Source organism: Cygnus olor, chromosome 4, assembly GCF_009769625.2.
Source record: "Cygnus olor isolate bCygOlo1 chromosome 4, bCygOlo1.pri.v2, whole genome shotgun sequence".
Classification (NCBI taxonomy): Eukaryota; Metazoa; Chordata; class Aves; order Anseriformes; family Anatidae; genus Cygnus; species Cygnus olor.
This window is the reverse complement of record NC_049172.1, coordinates 21259542-21276763: the sequence shown is the minus strand read 5'-3', so window position 1 is coordinate 21276763 and position 17222 is coordinate 21259542. Positions and strand designations below refer to the sequence as shown.

The following is a 17222-nucleotide window of genomic DNA, read 5'->3' as shown; positions in this document are numbered from 1 at the left end:
AGCCCTGACACAAGTTTGAGCACATGAGCTGTGCAGCTCGCACTGTACCGTTGTCCTGAACACGGTCACCAGACACGGCTGAAATAACTCCTTCCTGCAGCCTCATCAAAAACCATCCTCTTAAGCTAAGATGGCATTTCTGGGAAACTGGGCACACAGTAGCCCTAACCCAGAAGCTGTCCTTAGAGTCCCCACATGCTAACTAAATGCATAGCAAACTGCACAGGTGAGTATACCAGGTGATGTAAAGTACACCAACATGTGCTGTGAGAAGGTGGCCAAGTCAAGGATCCCACCATGGTCATAGCTATTCTTGAAACCATCCCAAAAAAGAGAGGCAATGGTGATCAAAACAGAGATATGCATTGCTAATACATTCATATTTAGATCGCTGCATCAGCTAGCTGTCTTTTTTGTTGTTGTTAACAACTGACAAACCATCAAGAATGAAAATGTTACCTAATTTTACAGATAGTCCTATTTAGTTGTAATGAGAAAACTTGGCATATGCAGCCTGTTTTCTAAGTTTTTCAGCCCTCAGAGTGGAAAACATAGTTATTTTGGTTTGTAACAGTTCTGTGTTCACAATTTCATATAGACAACTAATGTTCATGAAAAGGAACAATTTAAATGCAAGAAAAAGAAAAGAAATTTAATGAAAGTAGCATCAGTTAGGAAAACATGAGTCTGAAGGTGAAATGAAAGGCCTGATTATGGCTGATCACGAAGAGAGTTAAAGAGCACTCATTTAATTAATCTGGAGAAAAATTTAGCATAATGCAGTTCAAAAAGTTTGCTACTAACTGTGTATGTGTTTCTGCACTCTTGAAGTATGAATTAAAATTAATAGTGCTACGATTGCCTATGCCATATTTATTATTTTTCATAATTAAGATTCTGAGGGCAAACCATAACAACTACTAACTTTTCAAAAACAGTGCTTACATGCTGATCATATGCAGTGAATGATGGATTTTCTATTCTGTGAACACTGATTAAGAGTTCTCACAAACTATTCCCTGCCTTGAATTTATGTTTTCCAGCTTCCAGGACACTGTGGTATAAACATAGGGTTGCACTGAGGGCAGTTAGCTCGTCTTCCTACAGGTATGGGGCAAAGTCCTGCAGCCTGGTCTGTTCACTAAGACTTTTTTGGTGTCCGCCTGCTTTGCAGCTCCTCTGCAGCTAATTGTCTGAATCCTCATCTCCAGTACCTTTGTCTTACACTGTGATCTAGAAGCCTATTTGCATCCTTCATCTGTCTCAGGACCATTCAGATCTTTGTGATACAATTGGAATGCTCTAACTCAAAGCCCCTGTTAAGAAAGGCATGCACTCAAATAGGCTGAATTTTATCTAATTTTGTATCTGACACTTTAGCCCTTCCTTAGACATTCCTTGTTTGTTCCACAGAAGCAGGATGTATATGAAGAAGCATGGAGTACCTCAGGTACTCTTTTATAGTTTTGTTTTTTTTTTGGTTGTTTCTGATTTCATAGATGAAAGCCCTGAGCATGGAGTATCATGAACTTGCTGTATAGATGTCAATAAACAATCTGAGCTGATTACAAATATTTTAGATGCTCTTCTTAATGAGAAGCGATACAACTTTGAAAGACATGCTAAATGTATAACCATCTGTCAGGATGTTTATATTTTTAGCTTAATGCTTAGGAAATGTTCATCTTCTACCTCTTGTCAGTTTTGATAAAAGCAAACTAAGTTGAGTTTGGGGTTTCAGACCCTCTCCAGGTTTCAGACTCTCTCCCCATATTCTTGCTGCTTGCCAACACACACTTTTAACTTTGTTAATGTAGCATATACATAAGTTTACTCAGAGAGTAATGTTTGCTATTGGCCAGGTTATGGAGCATACAGTTTGCTAGATGACCCTAAAATCAATCTCAAAACTTAAGGGAAAAGTAAAAAGAAATTGCTAATGAATTGTTGCTTTTTTCTCTAATAGAATAATGTTTTCAGAAACTAATTACTAGATTTAGAAAAAAAAAAGTCAAATAAATACAGCAGTATGTCTATATCTGCCTATTTCTTTACATCTGGTTCTTACCTGTCTTTCAGAGAAATACAGCTAGCTGACAGGATAATTTTCATAGAGATGGGGAGTCATTTTTAGGCAAGTCTCATCATCCAAATATTTTTCCAAATAGGAATTTCTACTTGGGTTAAACTTTTTCTTCCGTACTTGCTTAGACACTGAGAACACACTCAATGCAAATGCAGCTGCTCATATATGCTGAACGTCTCAATTTCTATAGCCAATTTAATCGTGAATTTATGACTTCCTCACTGATCAAATGACATTTGTAGCAATGTAAGGCTTTGTTCTGTGAACAAACTCCTATTGATGGAACCCTCTTGCTGGAAGACCTAAACAGGGTTAGCTGCAACAGCTTGTTAGTAAACCAGCCCATTAATAGACTGCAAAAACCTGTTAGATTTGTATAACATATCATTTTGTATAGGGAGCATAAGCATTTCAGAATTGCTACAGGAGTTTTAAATTATTACCATCCTTTGATCAAAACTAAGTAGGATGATATTGTGATACATTTGGTGCAGGTGAAAGCCTGTTGCAAATCCACTGTTTACAAACTCAAGTGCCAAAATTCAGGATGTCAGGTCTGTGTTTAGATGCCTACAGTTATACAGATTTGTGAACACAGAATGCCAAAAACACTTGATGCAGTCAGTAAAACTGTGCATGATAAGCATCTCTGACAGAATCCATGCAATACTAAGGTATTTCTGTGATTTTCAAGGCCGAATGGAAATCTGTTCTCTTTTTTATTTTTAGATTTGCTGATTTGTATATTACCTTACCTAGGATTGAGTGCTAGATTTAAGTTTTCTTCCTTCCTGTCAAAGTCTAACACTATCTATTTTGAATATCACATTCTCTGTCCTCCAGACTCAAAATTTCCACAGTTTACCAACTCCCTAAATCCAGCTTCTCACATTGCTGATAGCAGCTAAGTGTCTTCTCTGAGATCTGCCTTTTATTTGCACTTTATTCTCACTGGGGTCACAAACAGTCTTCTGTTTGATTTTTAGCATCACAACTATTTTTCATCTCACCTAAAATTTTTAAGAATGTATGGTGTTCTTCCTAATTCTGACTGTTTGCTTGTTTTATTCATACTGACCATTCCAATATCGGCAAATACCGTCTTCCCGGTGTCCTGATCGCCTCATCATTACTTTGATATCAGTATATTCTCCAGCTAGATTTGTTCTTTCTATATCTTATTTGCTGCTGCTTTTTCTATTTTTTTATGTTTTTACTTATGACTCTGATCAGTCCTCTACTTTTTAAATTCCTTGTTCCATTCATACCTGCCCTTGCAAGCCAAATTCCCTGTTTTATGCAAGGTAGCATAATTGACAGGACAGAGACAAGTGCTAGAAAAACAGGTGATACTGCATGTGATCTCTTCCCATCCCTCTATCAAGAATAAATCCCAGATAATGTTGCTAGGTCATCCTTTGGAAAGTAAACTGAGATATAAAGTCTCAGACTGCAAGTCTTTTGGCAACCCTCATGTTTTTTTTCCAAAAGATGAATGACCTTCTTTGCCCACCCATACGAGTCATAATCACAGTTATTCCCTAATTAGAAGTGAGAAATTAATTTTCTGCTTTCAATATAATAGTTCACTTTCTTGGCATGCTGCTTCTGTATTCAGCACCTGCCTACGTACTTCACAGCTTTCTATTTCTTCTGTTACCTTGCACTTACATTTCAAGGCTATTTTTGATAACTAAGAAGATTATTTTCAACTTCTGTACCTTCCACTTTACTATGATTTCCTATCATGATGCAGTGGCTTTTTACGTTACTTCCATGAACTTTGCCTAAGTCCCAAAATCTCTTACAATGCATCAACTTGTAGTAACTCTAGCTGGACTATAAGATGATCTGTACTCACTGCATCAGACACATTCTGAAGATGGAAGTCTTTAGTCTGCCATCACATATAAATAATCTTAAACACATGTATCCCTTCATATCTAGGGAACTGGTTTGCTTTATATAGTCTTTTCTTTTTCCCCTCCTTGATAAAAGTTCCTTTTATGCTTCTTTTACCTCAGTAGGTAGGTTTTCTCCATCTTTCTTCTTGTTCCTTTCAGTTTTTTCTTTGTTTATGGTAAGCTTTAGCTTTCTTCTATAGAGAGTTCTTCAATTTCAGCGTATCATTTCCTGTCATTTATCTTAGCTGTACCTTTAGATTTCATTGTTACAGTGTGATAATACTTAAATCTTCATATAAGAGCTGCTGTACAGAATCGTTTTCTTACATCTTTATATGGGCTTTAGCATGGACAGTTTTAAGTAAGCATGCTAAACCCATCCTGTGGTAAGATACAAGTTACCTTTTCAGGTACCCTCTGGATCGTGGTTAAAAAAATAGACAAGTATTTCAGGATTCTTAGATACACCTCTTTAGTTAGCAAAATTAAATTAAGAGAAACAAAAAGAACTGCTGTTATCACCCTATTTTTGTCCTGTTCCTCACCTCAGTATGAGGAGATCCCTTTGACCTATTTGCCTTCCAAGTTTGCCAATATTCCCATTTCCCCAAATACCCATTAGCACCTGGGGTATTTCCTGTCTTCAGTAATAACTGCTCAATTCCTAGGACAGAGCAGCAAGTGAACTGTGCAGCAGAAGGCAGAGAGCCTTCATTTTATGATGTCCCAGCATTCGCTTGGCAGCAGGGCAGAGGGAGCTCAGGTGCCACTATCATATTATATGTGAGTTCTTTTCATCTATTCCTACGCAAGCTCTGGCTGTTTCCTAAACTCATTGAACTAATTACCGAAGAGCAGCTAACAGCCACGATGCTTTAACTTATCAATAATGAAAAGTGAGCTGGAGCTGTCAGGAAATACATTTGACATCCCAGCTTTGAAGAGCAGGAACTCTGCGCTCCATCTATAGATATGAGGGGAAATATAATCATTAGTAAACCTAATTTATTTTATAAGCAGAGTTGGCAGTGTGATTCCTTCTCAAGACTTCCTGGCACTTTCCCATTATGAGATTCTGCTTTTAGTTGTCTACATCAGACAAACATGATTTGTTCAGGCTGAAATAACCCAACCTGGGTATTTGTCTCTACTAACATGATTTTTTATCTTTCAGGTTGCATTCATATTAAAAATATATATATATATTGTACCTTTGAAAACATTATAAATGAAAGCATATTTAGAAAGGTATTGACTCAGACAGCAAAAACAGTGTATGGTAAATGAGGAATTTTAGCATGGAGCCACAGCAGCTTTGGGCTATAGAAAACATATGATTAGGTAAAGGATGCAAAAAGCAGGATGTGATCTTCTAAGAAGGAATCGTTAACAAATTCAAAGGTGGAAGGACTATAGATTGTGGAAAGAGAAGACAGGCATTAGTTACATATTTTCATTTTTTATTTTTCAAAATACAAGAGAGTATTGGTAGGGTTCAAAGTACTGAAGAAAAATTGTCTTTCGAGGCCAGCCTTCACAGCAGCCTAGGGAGATAAAGAAATTAAAATAACACTTGCACTTTATTTTTTCAAAACTGAGGAAGCAAAGGGAATTGAAATGTGATATTCTTCAATTACAGGAAAGCAAACTAAGAGACTCCTTATTACTTCTACAAAAATTCCTATATACCCCTATAATAGGTTCTGTAGGGAGAATAGCAAGGAGATCTCTAAATCTCTCCACTGGTGTATCTGTCCTTAGGGGTCAGCATTTTTCCACAGAAGATGAATGTCTTACACAAGCAAAATAAAAAATAGGCCAAAAATGATAAGAATTCTATGGATTTTTTGAAAACTCTTTACCCTTGTTAGTGTAACTTTTTAGGGTAAAAATGCAAAGAGCCTGTTAATTTGACCTTAGGTTTTTTAAAGGATTAGAAAATGGAGGTTTTTCTTTTTGGGTGATATTATGCGAGTTATTTTATTTGTGGATTTTGCATTAGAAAATTCTTTTAGATTTTGAATGGTGCTTCAGATGATCTGCAGTACAAGAACCACAAATTAGCTAGCACAATGGAATCAATACTGAGCAATATTTTTTTTCTGAAAGAAATTCAGTCTGACAGAAAAAAGTAAAAGCGGTGTAAGGAAACTGAGACTCTGGCTAAAAAGCTGGATACAGAAATTCCCTGTAAAGCAGTACAAATTAGTTGATGTCACCAGAGCAAGAAAACCATACTGACAGAATAAAATGTTATCCAGGTTCCAGAATACTTTATTACCACCACCTTAGGTCACTAAGCTTCACAAGCTATATCCATCAAGTTTGATAGCAGTATATATACTCACAGCTGAAGCTAGAAGGTGCAATGCTTTCAAGTACTAATGATTTACATTAAGACACCTGGGTTCAAAGTCAGTTTATGACAAGAACAAAATGGGTTTGTTGGTCTCAGCCTGCTCTCTAGTGGACAATCACACATTAACCCAGTCCTGGGAAGAATCTCAAGAATTAGATTTGTTGGCCAAGACATAGGGTTAAATTCATATTCTCTGAATAACATTACTAGGAATAAAAATAAACTCTGTAACTGTGTTTTTTGTGCTATTCCAAAACACTGCAAGGTGAGATATTGCCATCAGCATTTCATAAATACTGTATTCAGTATTCTTGTTACCAGAATTTGAAAGGTTACAAGAGAATGGGAAAAGATACGATGGAAGGCAACAAAGACAGTTAGATGCTTCCACGTTCAAGGAGAATGAAGATACGATGAAATACTACCATAAAAGATGTAATCCGTAATGTTTATGACTAGGTAAAATATTTTTCATTATTTACTCTTTTTTTGTAATACAAGACACACAGAAAAAATAGACAATAATGATTTTTTTAAAAATCTGATATATAATTAATCTATAAACTTGTGTCTGGAAAACATCTTAGAGATGAGAGCTAAATAGCACTTTTAAAAGACTTCGGTTTTTATATGAATAAAAATAATAGTAAGAGTTATGTTAGCATTAAAATGTATGAGGGATATAAACTCTCATGATTCTACATATAAAACACACATAAATTGCTAGAGCTTGGGAAGAAACTACACCCACAGATGTTTTATTTCATTAGTCTATCCCATACAGTGGTTACGTTCACTTCATCGGGCAGGCAGTAGAATGCTGGAGTCTTACAGTTGTATAGTCTGTGGTATTTCCTACCTTTCCAAGACAAATTCCTGAGTGACTCATTTGTAGAAATCAGCTGCAAAAAATTGTCAGGAACTCTGACCTCATTTCAGGTTATTCCCCTTTACATTGCTTAACTTTTCATTAGTCAGGAAGATAACATTCATTGATATCCAAGCATTTCCAATTACAATCACATTCTGATTACAATCACATGCCAATTACAGAGGCAAAGCAAAATTTTATTGAGTCTCTTTTCAAAGCTTTTTTAAAAATATAAAAAATTAATCTTAGCTATCACTAACTTAAAATTGACAATTACATATTATTTATATTATATATTATACATTAACATATATATACACTATATGTTAGCACCCGCATTTTCTTACAAAGTCTTGTACTTTTGTCATAGTCTAAGCTGACCATTCCATAATTTTTCATCAGATTATCTACCTCACCTTTTTGCAGGAATGCTAGAATACTTCTACATTTTACAAGCCTACATTTCAAATTCAAGACTCATTTAAAATTCAGTTCTTATCCAAATGGATCTCATGGACTGGCTGTTGTTTACTGTATTTAGAAAGCTACATTTCTGTATTTTACAATTAAAAACAAAAAAAGAAAAAAAAAAGCTGTCTTTTGAATTAATGATATTATTCTGGTTCCAAATTTAGAATTTTTTTTCACAAGAAAACAGATTTACTTTCAGTTTTGCAAACAAATGCAACTCCAGATATACTTTAAAGGACAATTTGTCAACATCAATTTCCATTGCTTTCTCAGTTGCTAATTATACTATTAGTTATCAAAGTTCTTCTTTCTATGGTGCTTTCATAATTACCATTTCTGATTATTTATTTCCAACCTTGTGATATTTGATGTTTTACTTAGAGGTTGAGCCAGTAAATGCTAGTGTGAAAATGTGAGCTGTCATTTACAGAAAAAAACATTCTTTCTAGACTTTGTAGTTAAAAAGTGAATTTTAACTACTTTTAAAAAATAAACCAAGTGAGTCTGAAAGTCCATTAAGTCACAAGGCAAATGAAGAAATAATTTATTGGGGAAGGGAGCTGACTCATAATTTCTGCCTATGTGAAGACGACAATATGTTTCCGTGAGTAAATTCTTACTGCAAAATTATGTATTTATGGAATAGCTTGACAAGTGTAATTTCCTTGAATATAAAAAAAAATAATTAGAAATGTTGAATAGGACCTAAATTTGTCAAGCATAATGCAGAGGAATGGAATGGCTAAAATCTCATAACTTCAGAAGAATTTGAATTATGCATTTAAATTCAGACTTGTGGCGTGAACTAAGATAATTACCAGGAAAATAGCAGCTTTGGCAGTCAATAACAGACATTACATTGAGTTTGTCAATTTTTCTGAGCTGACAAATGAAAGATGATGGCTGCAGAAATGAGCTGCAGATTATATGAGAACTACTACGGTCCATAAGAGCTAATGCTTTTATTCTCAAAGCCTGAAGCTGTAAGGAATATTAATAAAGCTATTTATATTTAGCTAGTTGTAGTGCATCAGGTACCTAGTAAAGAAAGGTTTCTTCATGGAAGTAGTCTTCTGTTTCTACTTGGCATCCAGCACAGCTTTCTAAAAATGTTTTTCCTCTCTATTCTCCTGATAATTCAACAGCAAGAGGACCAAGGAAACCCTGTCAGTAGTACCGACTGCTTGCACAGAAATTCTGTTGTACTCATGACCACTTGCTGGCAAACACTAATGCACAGAACAAAAATAAGTAAGATGTGCTATAGCTCAAAACAGATATGCTGGAAATGGGATATAGTAAGTGATAAAGGAGAAATCCACCATAATAGTGTTGCCTCACTGCTAGAGAGCAAATAAATAAGTAATAATAATAAACAGTATTTAAACTATCCAATAACTTAATCTTGATTTGTTATCTTATAAAAGAGGTTCAACTATTTTATTTTCTGAAGAGCAGAGATCCATGCATATTAGAGGAGGAACATACTGTAACCATGACTATATATATATATATATATATATATAATATATATATATATATATATATTCCAGGGATATAAACCACTGAATGACAGCTCAGGATCAGCCAAAACTGATCAAAATCTCAAGAATCTTATCTCCCGAACTTCTGTGGGAGCACACTGTGACAAGCTTATCTCTTTTATCCCAAATTTAGAATATGTCAGAATGGCTTAATCCTACATGTTTATTCTCACATTTGACTTCTTTTTTTTTTCATTAACGTTGTAAGTGGGACCCAAACTTTCAATTTTCTTACCAGTTGCCATCATTTGGAAAGTGCCATGGCATGGAAAAAAGTTCTAGCTTCTGAATTTCATCTTTCAGCTGAAATCTTTTCAGCTTTTTCTCAGCTCTTCTTCAAAAGGCTTCTGAGCAGGGTTGCAGAGAAACCTGAGTAGTAAGGATCCTTAGAACAGAAGTCTAAAGATCTAGCCTAGAAAGAAAATGAGACGAATCCCAGTCTATCGTTATTTTTACACCTCATAATTTTTCGAAGTATCATAATTCAACTTTCTTAGCAATGATAGAGATTCCCCAGGATGGATGGCAGTTCCCTCGCACCAGAAGGTATGGTACGCTTGAGAGCAGCAGGCCGTCACCCTGAGCAGGGGACCCTCCGCCAGCCTGACTGGAGGCCGAGTTACCTGTGGCATGCACAGTCCTTCCACTGATATGAGGAGAGCCCTACACCCTCCTTCTGCACAATCTCGTTAGTGTTCATTGTAATTGTCACAACTGCCCCTATGTGTGAAAGGCTTGTGAAAGAGCTGGGTCACTGAGCAGGCACCATGAAGAGCTCTCCCTGGTGCCTTAGCAAGGAGCCAGAGGCATGTGCTACTATTTACTACAGCCCTACTGAGCAAAGCATCACCCTGATTACCCTTGTCATTCCAGACATGGCAGCAGAGAAAGTCCAGTTACTCCCCACTGACATGGTCCCAAAACGGCAGTAAGGGTGCCACAGAAATGCAAACAGGGACAACCGTTCAACAAAACTTACAGTGGTTTGAGAGAGAGAAGTACAAGGCAGCTGAGTGGATTATCCACAGGAGTAAGGGGACAAAGTAAAGGCAGATAAAAGCCTGGGAAGCCCTAGGGCAGCACATGCACATACCTCCCCACGTTTTCATTTTTTGGTTCTCTACAGACACAGCTCTGAGGAAGGGATCCCTGCCAGCAATCTCCTAGACTAGAGCATGGTCAAGGAACAGCTAGGAGCTTACTCCTGGGCACTTCCTCCCTATGGTTTTATTTTAATTCAAAAAAGAGTAACAAAGTAAGAAAGAGGACGTTTGTTAAAAGTTAGTCTCAACTCTGTACAGGCCCCAAGGAACCTACTTAAGGATTTGTACTAGAAATACATGCTTTCTCTTGAGAAGGACTTCAGAAAGGGCAAAAGAAAGCTCATGTAACTAATCGGCAAGGTAAGAGAGGTTGTTAGAAGCAAAAATACATCTTTGAGAATGCTGAAGTCATGTTCAAATGACACAAGAAGAAATAGTTACAAACTCTGGCAGGTTAAATGTGAAAATGTACCAAGGCAGACCAAAAAGCACCAGAAGAATAAGTAACAAAGGAATCAAAATTACTAATCCTTTCCTTTATGAAATACATCAGGAGCAGGAATTTTGCTAGAATATGTCAGACCAGTTGGTTTTCAGGGCATAAAAGAGTACTCAGAGAAGACAGGGTCACTGCAGAGACGCTAAGTGAACTCTGCATTGGTGTTCACTGTGGAAGGAACTGGGAAGATTCTGAAACCAGAACCCTTCTTGGCAGGGGACCCATCAGAAGATCAGTCTGAAATTGAAATTATTGTAGAAGAGATTATGGAATAAATAGATAAAGTGAAAATCACCAGGATTGTCTAGTATTCACTCCAAATTTCTAAAGGAACTCAAGGACGAAAGAGCTGAATTACTCACAGCAGGGTGTAACCTATTGCTTTAAATTGCCTTGCTTCTGGAAGGCAGCAGATGTGACATCAATTCCTTAAAAAGGTTCCAGAGAAAATCTGGGGAATGGTAGCAATGTAAGTCTGACACGTGTATTGGGCAAATAACTAGAAACAATGATAAGGAACAGAATTAGGGGACACCTGGACAGATCTGATTTATCTGGGAAGAGTTAGCATCCTGCTTAGGAAAGTACCACCTTACAACTCTGATAAAAGCTTTTCAGTGCATTCAGATGTAGCCCAGTAAATATGGTTTTGCCAATTCTAGTAAAAGGCCAGAGACTGCGTAGTGACCTGGCAGTGCAGCAGTTAATGGGAGTTACCTGGGCTTGTCTTGACTTAAGCTGGTTTGGTATATTTTTCAGTATATTACAATTGTCTAGAGGTCATGTGGGTATTAACTAACCAGGTTAAGTTTGGCTCTGTGGATACTTTACATAGTAAAAGCCTAACAACCCTACTCTCATAATAGCCTTTTTATCTTTTTTATTTTATTTTTTTTCCTTTAAAAGAGGTTGTGAGAATCTGTGGGGCAGATTTCAGTCTTCAGCAATGACAAGGATGCAGACTGTAGTAAGAAAACACAAGCAGACCCCAAAACAGAGGGGAAAGGCCCCCTCTCCCCCATGAACATCAAACTCCTACCAGCAAAGATGTGGGAGGCCAGGGACTCATAACACCCCCACTTCTGCTGCAGTTTTTTCAGGAAGGTGAGGAAGATGGAAGTTGTTGGCCTTAGGACCCAGTGGTACATACAGAAGGTGAGCACAGCACCAGAGAAACTGAGTAGATACAAACAAGTTTATATACAATGATTTTAACTGTATTGTTAATGTATTCTTTCTGCATTAATGGGATGATTTCTACCATTAGGTTGTTAAAACATTAATGGGACTAACAGTGCATTCTTACCTCCTTCTATAAGGCATGATCCCTTCTGCCCATAACAGGATTTAAATGTAACATGCATCCAGTCTCAGGCTAGGGCTAGTCCTGAGGGCTGGGGTTAAGGTGTGATAAACCAGAATGCTTACAGGGTGTGATGAGACTGATGGCAGAAGAGGGAATCCAAGAAAGGACAGGCCAGGTGTCCAGGGGTTTCCCACAGAGAACACTACCTGATGGACCTTAAGCACACTATGAGGCTTCAGCCTAAGCTTCATGTTAGCCTTTGACAAAGTTCAGAAAAGGTAGTTGAAAAGGGTGTGCTTCTTGATTCAACGTGGAAGAAGATGTCTAGAAAGCAGAAAAGACCTGTCACAAGTAAATTCCACAACAATATCTGCTTTATTATTCTTTTTGGAGCATTTGAACCTGAGCTTTGGCTAGGCCATGATTAAGATTTGTTTAAATAAAATGCTCACAGGGATGGTGGGACTCCATGGAAGTGGACGGCAGGCCTTAAAAAGCTTTGCAAAGACAGCATTAGGCTAAGTGATTCTGAGCATAAACAGTGAGGGCATCAAATGGAAGCTACTTGCATGGATAAATAGTTGGTTAAAAGATCAAAAAGAAAGCATCAAAGTAAATGGTGAGTTTTCATAGTGGAGGACATCGCAAGTGAAGATTCAGTGGTTTGAGACATGTTCTTCAGCATAAATGATTTGGAAATGGGAGTCAATAATGAGATGACAGTGTGTGTTGCTAATAACATTAAATTAATGGTTAGAGGGATAAAGGTTTCTTGTGAAGAATGGCTTAAGTCCCAGAGACTGGTGAAGTCCGTAGAACATACAATACAAACTAGGTCTCGTCTTTGAAAGGAGATAAAGTATGACAGGAAAGTTACCCACTGGTTCAATACTATGTATGAGACATCAACTCTGTCAGTATTCGGCTCCCCAGTTACAGATACATCTAGTGTGGTTCAGGAAGCCTTGGGCTTGAACGGTCCAAGAGACCAATTGTCATTGTCATTCAGGGGCCAGAAAACCTCAAGCAGCAATGGTAGGACATCTCAGCCAGTGTAGTAAAAGCATTAAGTCACACAAATGGCTAGAGAACCTGTCCTCTAAGCTAGAGTCTGACTACTGATATGTGAAGTTGGCCATAGTGGTCACGTTTATGGGACCATGCTTTCCATATGGAATAGTAATGCTCTGGCTGGGAACAGGCCTTGTTCTGATTTCAAGCAGTCAAAAAGAAGGGAACTCCCATTTTTCTGTTTCTTGTTATTTAAACTCTGTATCAATAAAAGAAGAAGAAGAAAAAAGTATGAAGTACCTAAGGAAAAAAAGTGTTGCTGTGAAGTCTATATTGCCTTTAACATGCCCGCAGAACTTCCAGTGAGATGCAAACATCTCCAGTCAGGCTTCTTTTCACTGGGAATCCCTGTTGAATTCATAGGGCTTTCAATGGCAACAAGCTTTAAAGGAATTCCAGTTCTAAATATGTAACAGCCTAATAATTTGGAACAGTAATTCTTCCCCCATCAAATTTAATGGGTGCTTTTTGGATTTTATGTGTTTGTGACATTTTTGAAGACTCGTATTTCCTTTGTCGTCTTCGCATTGCTACAGAGTTGCACCCCAGGGTACTTTATGAAACTGTAACTGATGTAAAAACTTGATTGGCAGATTTTTGTGTGTAAAATACATGCTTCATGACATTTCAAAGTATTTCTTGATGGAATCTGCTTTGTTCTCTATTAGGCCGTAGTTCCTTTCTGTTTTGTGAAATCGTATTTTTTGCATTGGGTACTGTACCAAATACATTGCTTTATATAATGTCTCTCAGTAAAATATTAAATAATGCTTATGGGATTGTGAAAGGTATCTAAAAATACAAGAGAAATGTTTCTGCTTTGTTAAACTGCCCAGACCCTCTATGTAAATAGAATTTTTAATATTTCAGTGTGAAGATCACCAAAATGAAAATAATGCATAACAAATTTGCTTAGTTTCTTTGAGGAAATGACAACAAAACCAGGCAAGAATAAACAAGTATACATTATTCACTTGCATTCCAAGGAAGCTTTTAATACAGTACCAAATACATTATTAATGAATAGGGTAAGAAGGTAAGGAAGTAATACTCAACTGGCTAACAAAATGGCTTGCTTACAAAGTCAGAGAATGATCATAAACGTTAAAGGAAGATGACAAATGCAGCACCACAGTGCTTAGCATTAGGTCCTCATCTTTGTCGTATAAATGAACTGGAAAACTGAGAGAGCTTTGAGGTGTGCAATTTGATGTGTCAGGAATGCAGGGACCAGCCCGTCAGGAACAGGAAGGCAGAAAATACACTCCTTTGAATGGGAAATGAATGGGAAAAAATGGTATGTATATGTCTTAGAAGTGATAAATGTAAAATGTCTAAAAGTAAGAATAAGGAAGTTAAAAAAATAACAGAGGCTATGCCCTAAGTTATGGGCTGTATTGAGCAGGTCAAAGATCTGGAAATGTTAGATGCAAAGCTTAGAACAACAGGTAATTAGATGATTATATTAAATTCTGTTCAAATCATTTGGTAAGAATAAAATGCTGCATAAATACAATTAGCTGTTCAATATCTAGCAGCAGCTAGAAAGGACAAAAATGCGATGCAGAAGATGGAGAATGCTAAATCCAGACTCAGTACAAATGAGCATGGAAAGAATTGAAAACCAGAATATTAATTTGAATCTGTCCCAGGAAGACAAAGATTAACAGCTCAAGTTTACTCGTTTGGCTGTCTTTGTGCAATGAACTGATAATTAAGCCAGCAGACACATTAGTGACTGACAGAATAGCAAAATGAAATTTTCTCTTATCTGTCTGTTGTTCTCAGTAAATTAGGAGATATACTAGGAGAGGACAGTACTGGCTGGAAGACTACTGTGATACTTCTGGGAACAAAGAGGGATTTAGTGCACTGTATTTCAAAAGTGCATATATTAGAGCACTAAGAGATGTTCTTCACTGCTATATTCTCTACCCAACAGAGTATATGCTAAATTTATCACCGCTATATTTGCCCTTGTACTTTGAGTGTTTAGGTTTGAGTGGCCCCAGAAAGTGCAAACTCAAGAAGAGTGATTGGAAGGAGTCCTATTGCTACCAAATCCTTGATTTACATAATCATGTGGAAGTTCTGTCTCCCACCTGCCTTTTCAGTTTCCACATGCAGCCTTTAGAAGAACCATTTAGGCAATATTAAGACAAGTGTGAGCTACACTTCACCACATCTGAGCATACTCACTAGCATCAAGATGGCTTATTCTTTTGACAGCAGCAACTCACAAATAAACATTGGCTGAAGCTGATGCAAACAAGTAGGTGATGCTACTTGAAGAGCTCACGGAGGCAGTAAGTCTACTCCAAATGAAAACACAAAACTCAAGTGGCCAATTCAGTCTATAACTGAGGACTGTTTGTGGATTCTCACTGATGCTCTTGCATCTTTGCATCTGGGACAAATGCTAGCTCTCAGGCAGTTGTCTTTGTTGAATCGTAGCAGATTATAACATTCCATTTTACCTAGCTTACAGCAAAGCACTGTGAAACCTGCAGCTCTCCAGAAGCTCTAACCTGTTACTCATCTTTTGGGAATCAGAATCAGTTCCGGGCACAGAAAACTCACTCTCCACTTCCCCATATTGCTTTTTCATAGATTCAAAGTTATATCTGAGATCTCAGTATTCTGCAACCTCGAGTCAAACTAACTGAAAGCTAGGGAATGAAGAATATGAGGTTATGGTTTGACCAAGTTGCCTCTTTGTCATACTCTATCAGGATAACACATACCTAGATAACAAACACAATTCTGTAGGGGCTGAGCATAAGTCAAAGAAAAAAACACAAAATCATTTGTTGCAGAAAGGGTCACACAAGGTCACCACATTCTATTTTGTGTGCAAAACCAGCTAAAACATAAAACTGGCTCATTAAAAATATTTCCCTCTATTGTTAAGGCAGGGGTTAAAAGATGATAGATAGCCTCATTTTTGGAAGGGATTAAAATATTAATATAGTGAGTGCAGTATAAAGAATGGAACAGAACAAAAGAGGTCTTTTCTTTACAGTGAGTTATAACCTTCACTATACAAAGCAACACAGTTGCCTGCCTACTGATGTCAGATGCACATGGAGAAAATAGGACTGAGAGCAGTGATTGCTTGGGATTGTCTCTCATGGGTTTTTGCACTGAGGATCAGGGTATTGAGAACAAAATGAACCTTCTCCCTGCCCCATTGAATCCTTCTTACAACAAAGGGATGAACTAATCTCTGCTATGCTGGCCTGTTCTATGTGGCTCTTTGTAGATCCTCTACGTTATAAAACCTTTCAGAGCAGCAGTCAGTATGGACAGTCTTCATGTTGTTGGTGTTTTGTTTTTTTTTTAAATCATTCTCTTGAATCAAACTATGGGTGCTCTTTCTTAATTCTTTACATATCTCAGATATTTTCATCATCTTACTGGATGACTGTAACACACAGGTGCTGTCAAACGCTCCAATGAATCTTATATCTATGCTTCTTATCTAATATTTTCATAAGGAATTTTTCCTCAAAGACATTCAGATATCCACCTTTGGTAGACTTCCAGATTTTGTATCCACACATTAAGATGCAAATTACTCTCCCTCTCCCTCCTTAGAGCAATCTCCTAATGCTTCTTTTCATAACATTGTCAGTTTTAAACTTCTGAATGTTCAGTTTTGCAATACTAATGACCATTTTTGGTAGAATATGCAAAATAGAGTAATCTGCTGTTAGCACCACTGGCATCAGTTGTATTATTCTTGCTCTTTGTGAGTACAATGATGAATAGAAATAGGCCCAATGCACACAAGAATGGCTTCTTGGGATCCTCTTCTGGACAATCTTCCATTTAATTGTTTCTTTTACAAAGCTTTCAAGACATCCACAATTTTTTATATGTCTTTCCACTAGATTGGAAGAAATGTAATAATGTTTTTAATAGGTATGTAAGTGAATGAAGCTATGAAAATGAAATGAGGGTAGAAGCAGAACTGGAAGCAATCTTACTACTATACTGTAGAAAAAAAGACATTGCAAGTTTGCTTGCTTTATCTTATTATGTGGAGAAGAATTAATATATCAAATA

At 37.0% G+C, this 17222-nt stretch overlaps 1 protein-coding gene across 2 annotated transcripts in view; it reads right to left on the bottom strand.

Moving 5' to 3' along the window:
• DCTD (dCMP deaminase) overlaps nt 1-17222 on the bottom strand; it is a 56325-nt gene that overhangs the window by 22680 nt on the left and 16423 nt on the right. The window contains exon 1 of one of the 2 annotated variants that reach the window (XM_040556383.1): nt 9471-9629. The exons of the other annotated variant lie outside the window; for it this stretch is intronic. Coding sequence (XP_040412317.1) covers nt 9471-9502 — 32 coding nt within the window. The 5' untranslated portion in view covers nt 9503-9629. Of the gene's footprint in view, nt 1-9470; nt 9630-17222 lie in introns of those variants that run through there. 2 annotated transcript variants of the gene reach the window in all.